General features: G+C 54.4%; 1 protein-coding gene across 1 annotated transcript in view; it reads left to right on the forward strand.

Annotated features, from left to right (window-relative positions):
* The window catches only part of LOC131893821 (cadherin-23), a 309989-nt gene that overhangs the window by 268886 nt on the left and 25302 nt on the right, over window positions 1-15801 (forward strand). The window contains exons 22-27 of the mRNA XM_059243908.1: window positions 4579-4768; window positions 5101-5246; window positions 7139-7358; window positions 8280-8432; window positions 10190-10303; window positions 13467-13615. Of these exons, the coding sequence (XP_059099891.1) occupies window positions 4579-4768; window positions 5101-5246; window positions 7139-7358; window positions 8280-8432; window positions 10190-10303; window positions 13467-13615 (972 nt within the window). The remainder of the gene's footprint in view (window positions 1-4578; window positions 4769-5100; window positions 5247-7138; window positions 7359-8279; window positions 8433-10189; window positions 10304-13466; window positions 13616-15801) is intronic.

The raw sequence follows: 15801 nt of genomic DNA on the forward strand, positions 1-15801 counted from the left end.
TTGCTTGCATAGGCCTCTAGGGTGCTGGGTCCCGCTGGAACTCTCTGCTGCCACCTTGTGGGCACCCTGGTGCTGGCTCAAAACCATCTCCCCCGAGAGTTCCCAACTTGGAATCCCAAGAGTTGCTGCGGAATGCCCACCTCTAAACACCTCTCTGTCCTTGTGTTTCTGGGAAATTCCTCCTGAAGGAAATTGAGAGGCAAGGGAGAGAGGTAGAGCTAGGGGGAACTAGACCGCAGAAACCTTCGGGGAGCATGGGCTTTGGGCTAGGCCCATGTCACGCTCTGCTCAGACTCACTGCTGGCTCCCGTCTGATCCAGTGTTGAAAGCCAGGGTCAGGCTGGAGAGATGGCTCAGTGGGGACAGTGTCTGCTTTGTCAGCACGAGGACCCAAGTCCAGATCCCAGTAACCATAAAAAAGCTGGGTGTGGCCTTATGCCCACAGGCCTATAACCCCGGCACGGTGACAGGCAGACACAGAATTGCTGGAGCTTGCTGGCCATCGGCCTAGCTTCAGTGAAAAACCCTGTCTCAGGGGAATGTGGCAGAGAGTGACAGAGCGAGATAAATATCACACACACACACACACACACACACACACACACACACACTCACTCACTTCTATAGCCTACAGGACCGTCCATGGTTACCTTGAGCAGATAGACAGACATCTATGCTCCCAGACAGCATGACAGGCATGGAGACTCAGCCCCAAGCTTCTCAGGAAGAAGAGAGTAAAATCAAAATTAAAAACTTGTTATATTAAATAGCTACCAAATGTAATATGCAGCTTTTGTAGTGAGGACATGCAGCATTTGTAGACATTTAATTACATGGAAATATGAGTTCTAGGTTGGATTCTCTAGAATCAAGAATGTTCCAGAACTTGGTAGAAGGCCCAGTTGTATATGATGAGTGCCAAGATACCAGAAACCAAGTGGCTCATACGTTAATCAAGTTGGTCATAGAAGAGTCATTTCGAGAGGACTCACCATAGGAATTCTTTAAGTTTCATACCCCTAAAGCATACCCATGAGAGCACTGTACTTCCTTTAAGAAGGCCCCAGGGCCTTGGGTCTCCTGGCAGCCCAGGCAAGGTAGGGCTGTGGTTAGGCACAAGAGAGGTAGCTATAGGAGAGAATGGTTAACAAAGGAACCAGGTAGCAATAAGGAGGAGGTGACATCATTGGGACTGGCCTGCCTTTTGACCTACCTCCTCACACCCATCACGTGCATGCACACACATATGCACACTCGTGTGCTAACAAAAACACAGGTACACATATGCATGCACATGCTTCTGCACGCACAGATATTAACACACATATTTGCATATGTGCATACACACACGCACACGTGTGCATGCACATACGCACACACTCACACATGCGCACACACTCACACATGCACACATGTTGACTTCTCCATTTCCTGCACACCCACCACCCCCTCACTGAGCACTGGCACAGTCAGTCCCCCACAGGCTGTTTCCTGACCTCTGCTACACCTGCTCCCCCTCTCTGTCCCAACTTAAGATGCCACCCCCTAGATAGGCTAACTAGGCCCCCCACCACCCTCCAAAATGTTTCCCTCTGAGAAGTTCCACAGTCCAGGCTTATCTGTTAAATTACCTGCTTATAAGGAAGAAGCTAGCTTAGCGGAGAAAGAGGCAGCCTCCGGTACCAAAGGACCCGGGTTCTAATTCCAGCAATACCAGTTGTCGGCTCTGTGACCTTAGGCAAGTTACTGACCCTCTCTGTGTCCACTACCTAGAAAACGGCGCTAGTAAGAGTCTCCCCTTGAGGTTGCTGTGGTCAGATCTTGTGGGGTGTATGTTAATGCTGTGTTGTGTATGTGGGTGATGTATGTGGGTGTGGGTGTGCATATTGACATCAGGGGACCACTCAGGCGTCAGGCTGTGCCTTTCACTTTGTTTCAGTCAGGGTCTCTCCTGTCTTTCACCACTGCATTCTCCAGGCTTCTCTGGCCCAAGGGACTCCGGGGGTCTCCTGTGTCTGTCTCCATCTTGCCCTAAGAGAGCTGACATCACATACCATGTGCTTTTGCTTCCAACGTTCATGTGGGTTTACCTGAGCATTTGAACTTGGGTCATCAGGCTTGAGTGGCGGCTGCTCTGCCCACTGGGCCATCTCCCCCCCGCCCCCCGCGGCACCCTCCCCCCCCCCCCCCCCCCGCGCGTCAGAAGCTCCAGGACCTGGCGGCTGCCAGCAGTCGCCTCCCACTGCAGTCTCCTCCTCATCGGGGGTCGCTGTGGGGCACAGTGAGGCACACCGTAGCTAAGCCCTAGACCTCAAGTACTTGCTGTTGGAGGCTGTGTTCAGCCGCTGGGTTGGTAAGACTCGCCTCCCCCTCACTCAGCCTCCGGCTCTGTGGCTGGCCTGGCTCCTCCTCATCTGGAGAATCCGTTGGTGGCCTAGGGCCCTCCCAAGGTCCACTCTAGCATAAACGCCAGCCGTGACTCCAGAAGCACCAAGTGATGAAAAACAAGGATTTTTCAGAGTTCATGGCAGACAGCTTATGTCCATGTGTCCCTTCGCTCCGTGCCCTCTGAGCTAACAGAGCGCATGCATCTCTGGGCCTCAGGACGCCGGACATATGGGCTCTGAGGGTCTTCCTGATGGACACACACTACAAGCTAGATGCTTCTCTCGCCCTCTCCCCCGCCCCCCGCCCCCCAGTCAATGAGCTTGGGCCCGGCTCTGGCTCTCCCTGCTGCTCCTGTGGCCTCCTTCAAGGACCTGCTGATGGGCATTGATTTAGAGCCTTTCAACGCCCTCCAGCAAAATAAAGAAGAGGGAGAGAGAGAGAATTATTCCCCGTCAGGTGGGAGAAAAATGACGAGCGTGAAATGGGAAATAAATAAGGGGAAAGGGTGAGAGTCCACAGACTTGCCCAGTGGGGAGCCTCCAGGCAGGGTCTCAGCCTCTGCCCTCTCCCAGGCCCCCCCCTCTACCCACCCCATGACCATAGGGTGGCTGAGAGGCCAAGGGCTGTGCCCACCCCACCCCCAACTAGGGCCTGGGACAGCTTACCTGGGCGTCCTCTGCAGGAGAGTGTCTTCCTTACTATGAAATTGGCCTCACATTGTGACCTGGGGTGGGTTGTTTTGGCTCCAAGTCTTGGTTTCCTCAAGGGAAAGCAAGGGATAAGGATAACCAAAGGAAACAGGGATAAGGAGGCCTGTCCCTCCTGTAACTGTAGAGACACACCGAAACACAAGGGACACTTGCTGCCCCTGTTCCTCAGCGGCTTGACGCAGCCTAGCTTGGGTTAAGCCTGGGAATGAATTGTCGGCTATTGTAAAACAGGGTGATGGGGCCCCATCATGGAGGCCGGAGACATGAGGCAGTGTGGTCACAAGACAGTGAAGGAATCAAGGACAGCAAGGTGGGGACCCCTCTTCACCCCTCTGCTGCTACAAGGCTGAGGAGAGGGTAGGATAAGGTGAGTCTGGTACGAGATGTCCGGACTGAAGAGGGTCTCGGTAGCAAGGGAACTGCCCTGGAAGCCCTCTCTCCCTGCCTCCCAGAGATGGTGACAAGTAGAGCCCCTGGCCAGATAGCTATCTGTTCTGGTCTAGTGACCCCAGAGACACCTCGGCTGGGGATTAAGCCAGAGCAGGGACAAATTCTGCTGCCGGAGCATAAAAGCTCACACCAAGTGAGACGGAGGAGCTGACCAGTCCTGGCTGTCACTGGCCCCCGTGCCGTGAAGTTAATGACATTGTCCTGATGCAGCTCCTGGGACTACAGCCATCCTCTCTCCCCCACCACCCCCCACCCCACCTCTGATGTCACCAAGGTTCTGTCACACAGAGGGATGGGGGTTGAGGGTGAGAGCCACTGCTGTCTCGGGGACTCTGGGAGGCCACCAGAGAGGGAACAGGATCACCCCAAGGCTGGTGCTGTACAACCCTGAGTCTGGCCCATGCATCTCCTGACTGTTTTTCTCTCCAAACTGGGACTCAGCTAATGGCTCCCTACCCAGGCCTTGATGTCACAGAGGCCTAGTGCTTTTCAAATCCTCCACCATCAGGAGTGCCAGAGGGAGAAAGAAAGGGCCTTGTGATAATGGACCCAGATTCCACAACTCAGCAGAGGGCTCAAATCCTCCCCAAAGCTCAGCAGAGGGCCGGGATGCCCAGCCTTCCCAGTACCTAAGCCTAGAGCTTCTCATCCTCCTGCTTCCAACTCCCGAGTCCTAGGAAATCAGCATGTACCACCATCATTAGTGTATGTGGTACTGAGGATGGAACCCAGGGCTGCTAGGCAGGCACTCTACCAACTGAACCACATCCCCAGCCACCCTCCCTAGCCCTGCCCATCCCACTTTTATATGTGGGGCAGCCAAGCTTGAATAAGGAAAGGGCTTCCATGTGGTCTGCTGATGGGTGAAGATGCCGGAGAACCCATACTTCAATACTGATGAATCTCATGCCCCTCCCACTTCCTATTCCCAACAGAGCCCTGACTGGGCAAGAGAGCCCACTGCCTGCTCCTGGGCCTGGGCCAGGGACTGCGATGTAACTCAGTAAGAGGTCTGTTCCTTCCTGGGCAGGTGGTGGCTGTGGACCCAGACCTGGGGGAGAATGGCACCCTGGTGTACAGCATCCAGCCCCCCAATAAGTTCTATAGTCTGAACAGCACCACAGGCAAGATCCGCACCACCCACGTCATGCTGGACCGCGAGAACCCTGACCCTGTGGAGGCGGAGCTCATGCGCAAGATCATTGTCTCTGTCACAGACTGTACGGACTCCTGCACCGCCACCTCTGTGCTTCCCCATAGGCAGAGGCTCTTGACCTTTGGGGATGCCCCCATGGGTGGTCCTTAGGGGTCCCGGAGCCCACTCAAGAGGGTTATCTCATCACTAAGAATAAAATGGTGTCTACATCCCAGATGTGACCACCCCCGTGGCGCCCTGCAGTAGGGAGGGACTGGGAAGGGACACTTGGCTCAAGCCCCTCCTTACAGGGACTCCTGGGGATTGGGACAGGGTCTGTATATTTATCCCGTTTTCCATCATTTTTCTCTTACACCCGTCTTCCCGTGCCTGCCTCCTTCCTTCTTGTCCCTCCAGGTGGCAGACCGCCTCTGAAGGCCACCAGTAGTGCCACAGTCTTTGTGAACCTCTTGGATCTCAATGACAATGACCCCACCTTCCAGAACCTGCCTTTTGTGGCAGAGGTTCTTGAGGGCACCTCTGCAGGGGTCTCTGTCTACCAAGTAAGTGTTACTCACTCACCTTGTCCCTGTGGGCCCAGAAGTCCATGTGCTCCATGCTAAGCATTTTCATCGGGGGGGGGGGTTGCCAACCAAGACCCCCAACAGTACGTAAGCCAAGTTGTTGGAGACAACTGGTGTTGAGGGACTTGTGGTGGCTGAGGTGGTCTGGGGACTCGGGACAGAGGCTCGAGTTAAGTCTGGAAGAACAGGCAGATTTGGAGAGATGGAGACACTGTGTCTGTCACAGGCAAGGAACGAGGAGTAGGACTGGGCAGAGACAGAAGCCAGGAGGGTGCATAGAATTCTGGGGAGCTGATTCAGAAAGTTCCCCAGCTCGTGGGGGTCTGGCCTAAGACTCCAATGCCCAAGCTACAGATGCTTCTAGAACAAAACATCAGACACATGTGGCTCAACACACCTATATAAGAACCCCCCAAGAGCTGAGCGGTGGTGGCGCACGCCTTTAATCCCAGCACTCAGGAGGCAGAGGCAGGTGGATCTTTGTGAGTTCGAGGCCAGCCTGGTCTACGGAGCGAGATCCAGGAAAGGCGCAAAGCTGCACAGAGAAACCCTGTCTCAAAAAACCAAAAAAAAGAAAAGAAAAGAAAAAGAAAAGAAACCCCAACCAGGTGTGGTGAAGTACACCTGCTCCTGGAAGAGGAGATTGGCAATACAGTACGTTTGATCCCTGAAAAATGGGGACATTCTCCCAGGCTCCCAGCAGGGGGAGCCTCCACCTCCACCACAGCAGCCAGTCCCCAAAGAGAAATCCCTAAAGGAGGTAGGAGCAGGAGAGTAACCCATCTTGGGGGTGGGGGGCGGGGGAGGGTTGTCGAGGAACAGGAGGGAAAGAGAAGCCTCCAGGGAAAATTTACAGTAGTTGCTCAGAACCGCAGGGAGGGCTTCAGGAGCTGGGAATGCGTGATAGAGAAACCTCCAATTCAGGAAGAGGTTCCTACTTAAGCTGTGCACTCCCCCAGCCCCTCCTAGGATCTCAACCAAGAAAGACCTCTGCGGAACATGTATAAGAACTTTCTTCAGGGGTTAGACCCAAATAAAGTCAAAGCACTGAGCCCCCATCCTGGAAGGCATCCGAGAAGCGTGGAGAAGGCTTGTCCGTTCTCTGTACTAAAGGAGGCCATTGTCTTCCAGTGGCAAGGGTCTTGATTAAACCACCAAGCTCTTGTTTTTCACTATGGCTATGGACTTTCCTCCAAGTTCTCAGGTGTGAGCCTGTGAAATTCTCGGGGTACTGGGTCATGTGCTGGGGAGCTCTCTGACCAGGGCTGGAATTGCCAGTGGGAACAGTGTGGGACCCTGGGAGGAGCTTTGCCTGGCTTAAACCTCAGATGAAATGTACAAGATGAAATCGTCATGTGGTTTTTAAAAGAATAGCCCTGGTATCTTTTTTACTCTGGTCTCTGTGTTAACTCATAAAGCGGGGAGGGGAGTTGGTTCTGGAGGCTGTGAAGTCAAGGCCAAGGAGATGAATGGGTCTTTAGGCTGAATGATACAGCCAGCCAGCATTGTAAGAGCTGGAGGATGAGGGAAGGTTCTGGACCATGGCAAAATATAGGATCCCAGGGCCTGCTGGAAGCCTGGAAGGGCTTCCTAAAAGGATAGCAGGGCTTGAAGGGCAAAATCTGGGGGGCCTGGATCTGGTCCTAGAAAATCCTTCCCACCCTGGTGCATTTGCACTGGAGATAATCTGAGAAGCTTCCAGCTCTGACCCCCCCTGCCCTACGGAGGCTGCCCTGGGGACAGCGGCCAGCCTGAGGTTCACAGGGGGGCAAGTGTGTTGGATGCACTGAGCTCTGGTTGGTAGGAAAGGAGAAATTACTCCCAGGAAAGTGTTCACCCTGGCATCTCACATAGCCTCTCCTTCCCCGCAGGTGGTGGCCATCGATCTGGACGAGGGCCTGAATGGGCTGGTGTCCTATCGCATGCAGGTGGGCTTGCCTCGCATGGACTTTGTCATCAACAGCACCAGTGGCGTGGTCACAACCACAGCCGAGTTGGACCGGGAGCGCATCGCCGAGTACCAGCTGCGGGTGGTGGCCACCGATGCGGGCACACCTACCAAAAGCTCCACCAGCACGCTCACCGTCCGCGGTGAGGGGTGCCTCCTGCTAGGAGCTGGGTCTGGGACAGCGCCATCACTTGCCGGCCATGCACTAGCCACAGGGTCCCCTCTCCAGTGGGAAGCCCAGCAGCCCAGTCCCGATGGCCTCCACTATGTCCAAAATGCTAACCGAGCTTTGTCCCCACCTGGCCACTGCCTCAAAGCCCAGAACCCCACTAAGGCCCCAACCCCTCCTAGTCTCCTATCACAGAATTTACAGAGAGGGTCAAGGCTGACTCTGGGACCCTAGGGTTCCGAGCAGGCCTGTCATCTTCAAAAAACCAGTGTTTCCTCAGATGTAAAGGAGACTTCCCATTCTGTGGGTATGGAACCATAGGGCTTCTCATGGGAGGGTATGGCTGCAGTGGGAAGAAGTTGGCTAGGGGCCTCCACTCCCTTGGAGCTAAATGCCATTGTGCTGGCCCTGTATGATGGAATACAATCCCATCTGCAAGGTCTTTAGCTCTGAGAAAAATGGAGATATTGACAGAGTGTGGCTGGAGGCAGGAAGGACCCTGAGGAAGTATGAGCGGAGCTTAGCCTGGCCTGGCCCTCCTGGCTCTCCATCCAGAGGACACAGGGAAGCAGGCAAGTGGTTAGCCTAACTCGGACACACAGCCTGGCCCTCCTGATTATTATTGTCATGATTATTATTGCTGTTGTTATTGTTAAGGACATACTGGCCTTATCACACCTACATTTGGCACTCATGGGTGGCGTGTGTGTTAGCTCTGGGTCAGTTTGAACCTTTCTAGTTCAGCTACCACACAGGACCCCTGGATCCATAACCAGTCAGCATTGATACAAATGTCACCTGGAGCCCATGACCCCCTTGGAAATCCTCCGCTGCATGGTCCTGGGCATCCACAGCAGTAGCCAGGACTAGCCTAGTGTGGCCCTTCTGTTTGCAGTGTTGGACGTGAATGATGAGACGCCCACCTTCTTCCCTGCTGTGTACAACGTGTCCGTGTCTGAGGACGTTCCCCGAGAGTTCCGTGTGGTCTGGCTGAACTGCACAGACAACGATGTGGGCCTCAATGCGGAGCTCAGCTACTTCATCACAGGTACTTCTTCCCTTGCTGCCCCCTGGCCCCGCCCCAGCCCCCTGACAGGGACCTGGACCAGGTGGGGACAGAGCGTGGGAAGGGGACATGGACCTCAACCCCCATGCCTCCCCAAGGGCTTGCTCCTGGTGCCCAGGGAGCTTCAAGGCTGAAGATGTCCTGGGGGGAGTAGGCAGAAGGGACAGTATTGACTGGGGTGTCCCTTCACTCCACTTCAGGGTGAGAACACAGTCACTGCAGGAATGTGGTTTCATCCTTTCCCGAGAACTCCTGTCTGTTGAGAGGCAGATGGTTGCGAACTCCCTGAAGGGATTAGTTTGGGCTGAAACATGCTCCGTAGCTACCCACCAGCAGAGTTGTGACTGAAGCTGATGCGGTCCTGTCCTGACTCTCTGGGGGGAGTGAGCCTGTCACAGTAGCAGATCCTGCGGGGAGTGGTAAACACGCTACATGTTCATCACCTCATGAGCTAGAACAGCTCTTTGGCTTTCTTCAGTGCGTGGCCCACCTGATAGGCACCAGGATGCAGGGGAACTGAGAAGAGCCCTCCCACATCCCTCAGCCCTCCCATAACCACCTTCTTTGTGCTTATGAGCCATCTGGGGCCCTGCCACATATATACTGCATTTGTGCACGCATACCTGAACATGTACGCAGTGTACACTCCCCTCCCTGACACCTCGCCCCGGCAGCGAGGGATCCCAGGCTCCCATGTCATTTGTGGCTTCCTGTAGCCACGGTGACTTCCCAGGCCCTTCCCTCCTTTCCTCCTCATGCTCATCTCCTAATCCAAAGACCCTTCCAGGAAGCCACAGTTAACAAGACCCCAGCCTAGAGGTTCTGTTGCTGACGCTAACTGCTGCTCATTTCCTCCGTGCCCAGTGCAGAACTGGGTTCTGTCCCTTACGGATTAGACTGTGAGGTGCCCAGAAGTTGACTTCCAGGGCTTTCCCTCAGGGGCAAACCATGTAAAGAGAGAGGAGACTTCCCAGGACCCTCAAAGTGACCGGTTCCTGCTCACTGGCCTTGGCCCCTTCTTCAATCTCTGAAACCTATTGAACCGCCCCAATTGTTCCAAGCACAGTGCAATGGCGCCCTCTGCTGTCTAGAGTGCTGTACTGCAGCCAGCTCACACAGGCTGCGTCTCTCCCTCACTAGTCCCAGAGAACTCTCTCCCCTGACTCCACCCTACAAGAGGACCACTATCCATGGCCACCAAGTGTCACCTGTCTCCTGTCCACTTGCCCCTCTGCTCCATTCTTTTCCTCCCTGGATCCCCACTCAGAGAGCTGTAGTCCTTAACCATTCCCTATCCCCCAAAATGAGGGTCCTGGGAAATACCCAGTCCCCCTACTCCAAAGTCAGTCCTTGACCACATGTAAAAAGCCCTTACCTAAGTCAGCTGCTCAGTCTCCTCTGAAAGAGAGGCCAGAGCAATATGGACAGGACCCAAGTTCCGGAGTTGACATTCTGGAGGAACCCAGGACAGGGCACAGAACCTCAGACCAAGTGGAGGTTAGATGAACTGGTCTGTAACTGGAGTGCCTGATACACAGTAGGTGCTCAATAGATGTTGAACACTCATGCTTCCAGTCATTCAGGCCACACAGGATGCACCCTCCACCTCTAAGAGATGAACAGCATCTTTTGAGGCGTCCTGTGCAGGTCCCCATTTAGGAGGAGAGTCACGGTGCCCGCCTTTGTCTGACACGGAGCTCTGCTGTCCAACCTAAATCCTCCTTCACTTCTGCCTGCAGGGGGGAATGTGGACGGGAAGTTCAGTGTGGGCTACCGGGATGCTGTGGTGAGAACCGTCGTCGGCCTGGACCGTGAGACCACAGCCGCATACACACTCGTGCTGGAGGCCATAGGTAAGTGCCAGCCACCCAGCACATTGCCTGCACAGTTTTCCTAGGCAGAGTTCACATTGGGGAGCCAGACTCAGAGCCCAAACTCTGCCCTTGGGCCAGTGAAGAAAGCCCCCCACACTTATAGTATTACTGGGCACTGTGGGGTGGATGGTTTCTGTCCCGTGCTCCCAAGCACTAAGAAGGGTGAGGCCACATGCAGACCACCAAGTAGACTCATTGCTGCTATGCCAGAACAAAGCAGGAAGGGGAGACAGGTGACATGAGCATCGTGCATCCGTGCATGATGGCACACACCTGTGACCCTAGCACCAGGGAGGGGCGGACAAAAGGATCAAGAGTTCAAAACCATTCCCAACCACACAGCTAGTTGGAGGCCAGCCGAGGCCACAGGAGACTTTTCCCAAACAACCAACAATTGAAATAAATGGGCAGTGACTGGGCAGGGCTCAGGGAGGACCACTGGACCTTGGTCTCCCTGCATTGGCTATTCTGTCTCTGTGTGTTGGTTGTGTCCTTCTCTGGACCATGTCATGCCATTCATGACAGCCACCCCAGCTCAGCATCCTCCCAGGTTCATGTGTAGCAGTAGAGAAGCCTTCTCCCCAGCCTTGCTGGCTTCAGCCTTTAGACTAGCTGTGGTTCATCTCATCTGGCCCATGCTGGTGGCTGGGCACCTCCTTATAGCTAGGGAAGTGAGGTGTGCTCAGTTACGCCTGTAAATTGTTCATCTCTAATGTTATAGACAGGGTGATGGGGTGGGGAGTGTATCCCACCCATCTCAACATCGGAGTGGGTGGGGACAGTCAGGTGTGGTCTTCCCAGGAAAGGGCAGGATGTGCTGATGGGCAGACAAGGGAGGTATAGTGTGTGTGTGTGTGTGTGTGTGTGTGTGTGTGTGTGTATGTATGTGTGTGCATGTATGTGTATGTGTCTGTGCAAATGCATGTATGTGTCTGTGTGCACATGTATGTGTGCACGTGTCTGTCTGTGCATGTGTGTGTGTGTGTGTGCATCTGTGCATGTGCATGCATGCATGAGTGTGTCCCAGCACACTCTAGCCACTAGCCCAAGGTCGAGCATGCTCTGGAGGGAAAGGCTATAATCAAACAGGGAAGGAAGGATGTAGAGCTCCGAGTCATGAACTAAAGGCTTTACCTTTGCTCTCTAAGCAGTAGGAAGCCCCTCAGGGTCCTGGAGGGGAGAAGGATGTGGGCAGGCTTGTGTCACCACCACCACCACCACCACCCCGCCCCAGTGGCTCCTGGTCTTCCCAGGATCCCCTTCTATAGTGTTGGTGGAGAGCACTGGGTGAGCAGGAATGAGCCATGCCACACTCTTCTGACCAACTGTCCCACCCAGCTGGCTCTGTCTTGCTCTGTTCCCTGCCCATCCTGAGTGCCGCCTGGGAAGACACTGCCTTTTAGAAAGCCATCACCTGTAGTCAGAAAGTTTCTCTGGTCCCACCCGGCCCTGCGGTCCCACAGCCACTTATAAAATAATCACTCAGAGGCTTAATAGTATGTACAAACTGTATGGCCTACGGCAGGCCTCCTGTGAGGCTAGCTCTTATATCTTAAATAACCCATTTCTATTAATCTGTATTTTGCCCCGTGTTCCGTGGCTTTACCCATCTGCTGGCATCTTGTTGCTCCTTTGGCAGTGGGCACGTCTCTCTGCCTCTGCCTTTCTTCTTTTCTGGCTCTCCTCAGGTTTCCTGCCTGCCTCTAAGCTGCCTTGCCATAGGCCAAAGCAGCTTCTTTATTAACCAATGAGAACAACGTATATTCACAGCGTACAGAAAGACATCCCCCAGCAATCACCCGACTGGAGCCAGCCTTGGCTAGAGCTGGCAGAAGCTCGGGGCTCTGGTTCAGTCCTCCGTGAAGGTCTCCTAGCTCAGCATCCTCAGCTGACACAGGGCCTTTGGGAAGAGAGGGCGGAGCCTAGAAGAGGAAAAGGGGCCACCCTGGAGTGAATGACCTGTACCCCAGCACGTGCTCAACTAGAAAGAAAAACCAAGTCACCATGGGTCCCCAGCCAACCCAACTCCCCGGTTCCTTCCTGGGTTGAGTGTCCTGGTTGGGGCATACGACACTGGGCAGGAGTGTCATCTTCTGGGGGACTTCCAGCAGCTTTCCCAGGTGGAGCCATGGCACCTGTGTATAGTTCTCCACCCTGGCTGGCTTCTGCGGGGCCCCAACATGCTTTAGGTTAGAGAGCCAAGCCCATCCTGTAGGCATGCTGCTCTGGCCAGCCTGATGTTTAATAAGGAACAATAATACTTAGTGGGGAACTAAGTATTTTTCTTAAAAAGCCTTTATTCCAAAGTTCAGATGTTCAGTCTCTTTGAGAAATGAGAAGCCCGGTGTCCCTGGGCCCACATCTTTCCATCGTCTGTGACGGGAGCAGCAAACACCTGCCCTTGATGTGGCTGACCCAGGTGTCTTACCCCATGTCCCTTGCCCCTCACTGCATCCTGGCTCTGACAGTGGGTAGCAACGTATCTCCTTGCCTGTGTGGGTCCCCGGGCTTGCTGGGACAAATCAACGCAGTTTGGGTGGCTTAAAAGAACACAGATGTGGTGTCTCTGGTTCTAGAAGTTCAAAATCAAGGAGCTAGCAGAGCCACGGCTCTGGGTGGAATCCTTCCTTGCTCCTCCGTGTCTGGTGGCCACAGGGTTCCTTGGTTCGAAACAATCCCCCTGCCTTGACTTCCTGTTAGGGACTACAGGCACTCATTGTGCTCAGAGTACCTTGTCTTCTAAGGACACTTAATCCCTGGGTAACCAGATAATGGGACTGGCCTCCCTTCAAGAGTCTTAACATAATTACAGCTGCAAAAGCCCCTTTTATGAAATGAACAATGCGCACAGGTTCCTGAAAATTCGACCATTCATCCCACCTTCATGAGTGACGTGCTTAGCTCAGCTGTGAGTTGGGAAGGAGAATCCTGCCTGCTTCCCTAGGCTGTTGTGAGGACTGAATGAGCCAGAGAAGTTTATCTGTGACGTGGCATTATGCCAGCCCTGGGTATTGTTAGTGTCGTTGATGGTCTGGAAGGGCACGGAGCTGCCATCCCTTGAGGCTGCTGTGGGTGTAACTCTGGTTGATGGCCTGGGGTACTTAAATACCTTCTAATGCCCATTCTCCTTCACCTCCCACAGACAATGGCCCTGTAGGCAAGCGGCGCACAGGGACGGCCACGGTGTTCGTCACAGTTCTGGATGTGAATGACAACCGGCCCATCTTTCTGCAAAGCAGCTATGAGGCCAGCGTCCCAGAAGACATCCCAGAGGGCCACAGCATTGTGCAGGCAGGTGGCAGACTGGGGCCAGGCAGGGCTATGCTCAGCCCTGGGGTCACTGGCTCAGTAACATCATGTCATAAGGGGTAGGGACAGCGGCGGGGCCTGGGGGGGCGCATCCAGGATGGCTTGGAAGTGGCTTGCACTTCAAGAAAAGGGATACACGATCCCTCCTCCCTTCTGGGAAGAGTGGGCCCCCATCTGTGTTAGCTGAGGACAGGGCCCTGGCTCGCCTCAGCCTCCCCCAGAGCCTTTCAGAGCATCAGGGAGGAGAAAGTAACTCTTTCCTGGAAAGGACTCAAGGAGAGAGAGAGCCAGGGCTCAACAGGGCCAGACAGAGCGGCTTTCACAGCTTCTTGGCCAGGCTCCCCTCTTGGAAGAAAGCAGGCAGAAGAAGAAAGGGCTTTTTGGCCCAGAGGAGGAGCCGCAGCTAAGAGGCCCAGAGGGAGGATGACCCTGAAAATGAAGCAAGTGTGTGCACACGCGCATACTACACACACACACACACACACACACACACACACACACATCCGTCCACACACATCAGGAGCGGGGCTTAGTTGCTGGGGGAAGACAGGGACTAAATGGCCCACCTCCCCAGACTCAGTGTGTTCCACGTAATCCAAGGGTAAGCCAAACTCAACAAAGCTGGACCCGCCACTACGCCCCCAGCTCCGGAGGGAAGGAAAAGTTGGAGGTGGAAGAGTGCTTACCTCCCTGGGGAAACACTGGGGATGGTCAAGAAAGGAACAGAAAGCTGACTCAATAGAGTCCAGGAAGGCCAGAGACATGCTAGAGTCCAGTGGCTGACTTCCAGAGGGAGGGAGGAAATGGGTCCCTCCACACTCCCAGCCTCAGGTAAGGAAAGAATTAGAGCCCCCGCCCATGAAGCAATGGGACACCACCCTAACTTAGTACCTGACATCCCCAGCTCACTGATAGGTACCCGAGAACCTGTAGCTCACCCAACATAAGGGCATAGCAAGCCAAGGGGGAGTCTAGCCTAAGATGCTTTGAGGGGGTGAAGAGGCAAGGGGGCCGTTGTTCAAAGCCCTTAGGGGAGAAGCTGGATTGCTTCCTGGCCCTGAAATGCTGGTTTCTATGTACAGAAGGCTTAAGTCCACATCCTGGAGTCCCTGAGTGACACAGGGCTCCCCTGCTGTCCCCTCTTCTCAGATGTTCAGGGTCTCAGGACATTTTCTCCCCCAGGCCCTAGAAGTGCCCTGCAAAGATGCATTCTCTGTCTTCTCTCTCTCTCTCTCTCTCTCTCTCTCTCTCTCTCTCTCTCTCTCTCTCTCTCTCTCTCTCTCATCACAAGGATGCAGGAGGAAGGTACAGTGACCTCTCCTCCATAGCATGCTTGGAGAGCCCATGCTGAGAGAACCACCTTCCTTTAGGGGTCTCACCGGGGACGCTAGGTAGTCGGTGTGGGTCAGGCTCACAGCAGATGCCTGCTGCCTTGGGGATGCAGTGAGTGCTGGGACAAGATGTAGCTCCCCGCAGCTCTCAGGCTTGTAGGAAAGAAGACAGGCAAGACTGTGCATGCTGCTGGCCTCCCCAAGACAGATGAGAGACTGGAGGAGCTCCAGACGGAAGGGCAGTTCTGTTGCAAAACAAAGAAGGCCTCACAGTGCAGGTGCCAGCAAAGCTTAGACCATAGACAGGGAAGGCACGTTGTTCAGTTGCCTTAAGTGTCTGGCCAGGATGAGGCTAAACAGGTCTACTGCCTAGATCCCGCTGCATACAATGGAGGGGGTACAGCTGCATACAATAGAGGGGGTACATCCAGTGGGCAAGGGGAGCCAGTGAGGGCTCTGGATCTGGGGAATGGCAAAACCAGAGCTTAGGCCTGAGGAATATTGGGTGACTTTACTCTGGATTATAGCAGGCTGGGGTGGGCAGCCCTGGGATGGGGTCCTAGGTCACTTGACTCTGGGACAGGACCTAAGCATCTTAGGTTCCCTCTGCCCAATCTTCAAGTCTGAGACGCAGCAGAAGGCCTTGGCCGTGGAACATGGGACAGAAGGCTGGGATTCCCAGCAGCCCACACCACACTGCAGTGGACCAGCTTCCACAGGGCATTTGATGAAGTTGTTGCCATAACACATAGAACACAGCTAGTGCCAGCCAGTCTTGACCCTACCGCTGTCCTGAGAGGTCTGGTCCATGCTATCTGAGAGGAGGTCATCTCTTTC

This window comes from Peromyscus eremicus, chromosome 16_21 (assembly GCF_949786415.1).
Source record: "Peromyscus eremicus chromosome 16_21, PerEre_H2_v1, whole genome shotgun sequence".
In the NCBI taxonomy this organism is placed as follows: Eukaryota; Metazoa; Chordata; class Mammalia; order Rodentia; family Cricetidae; genus Peromyscus; species Peromyscus eremicus.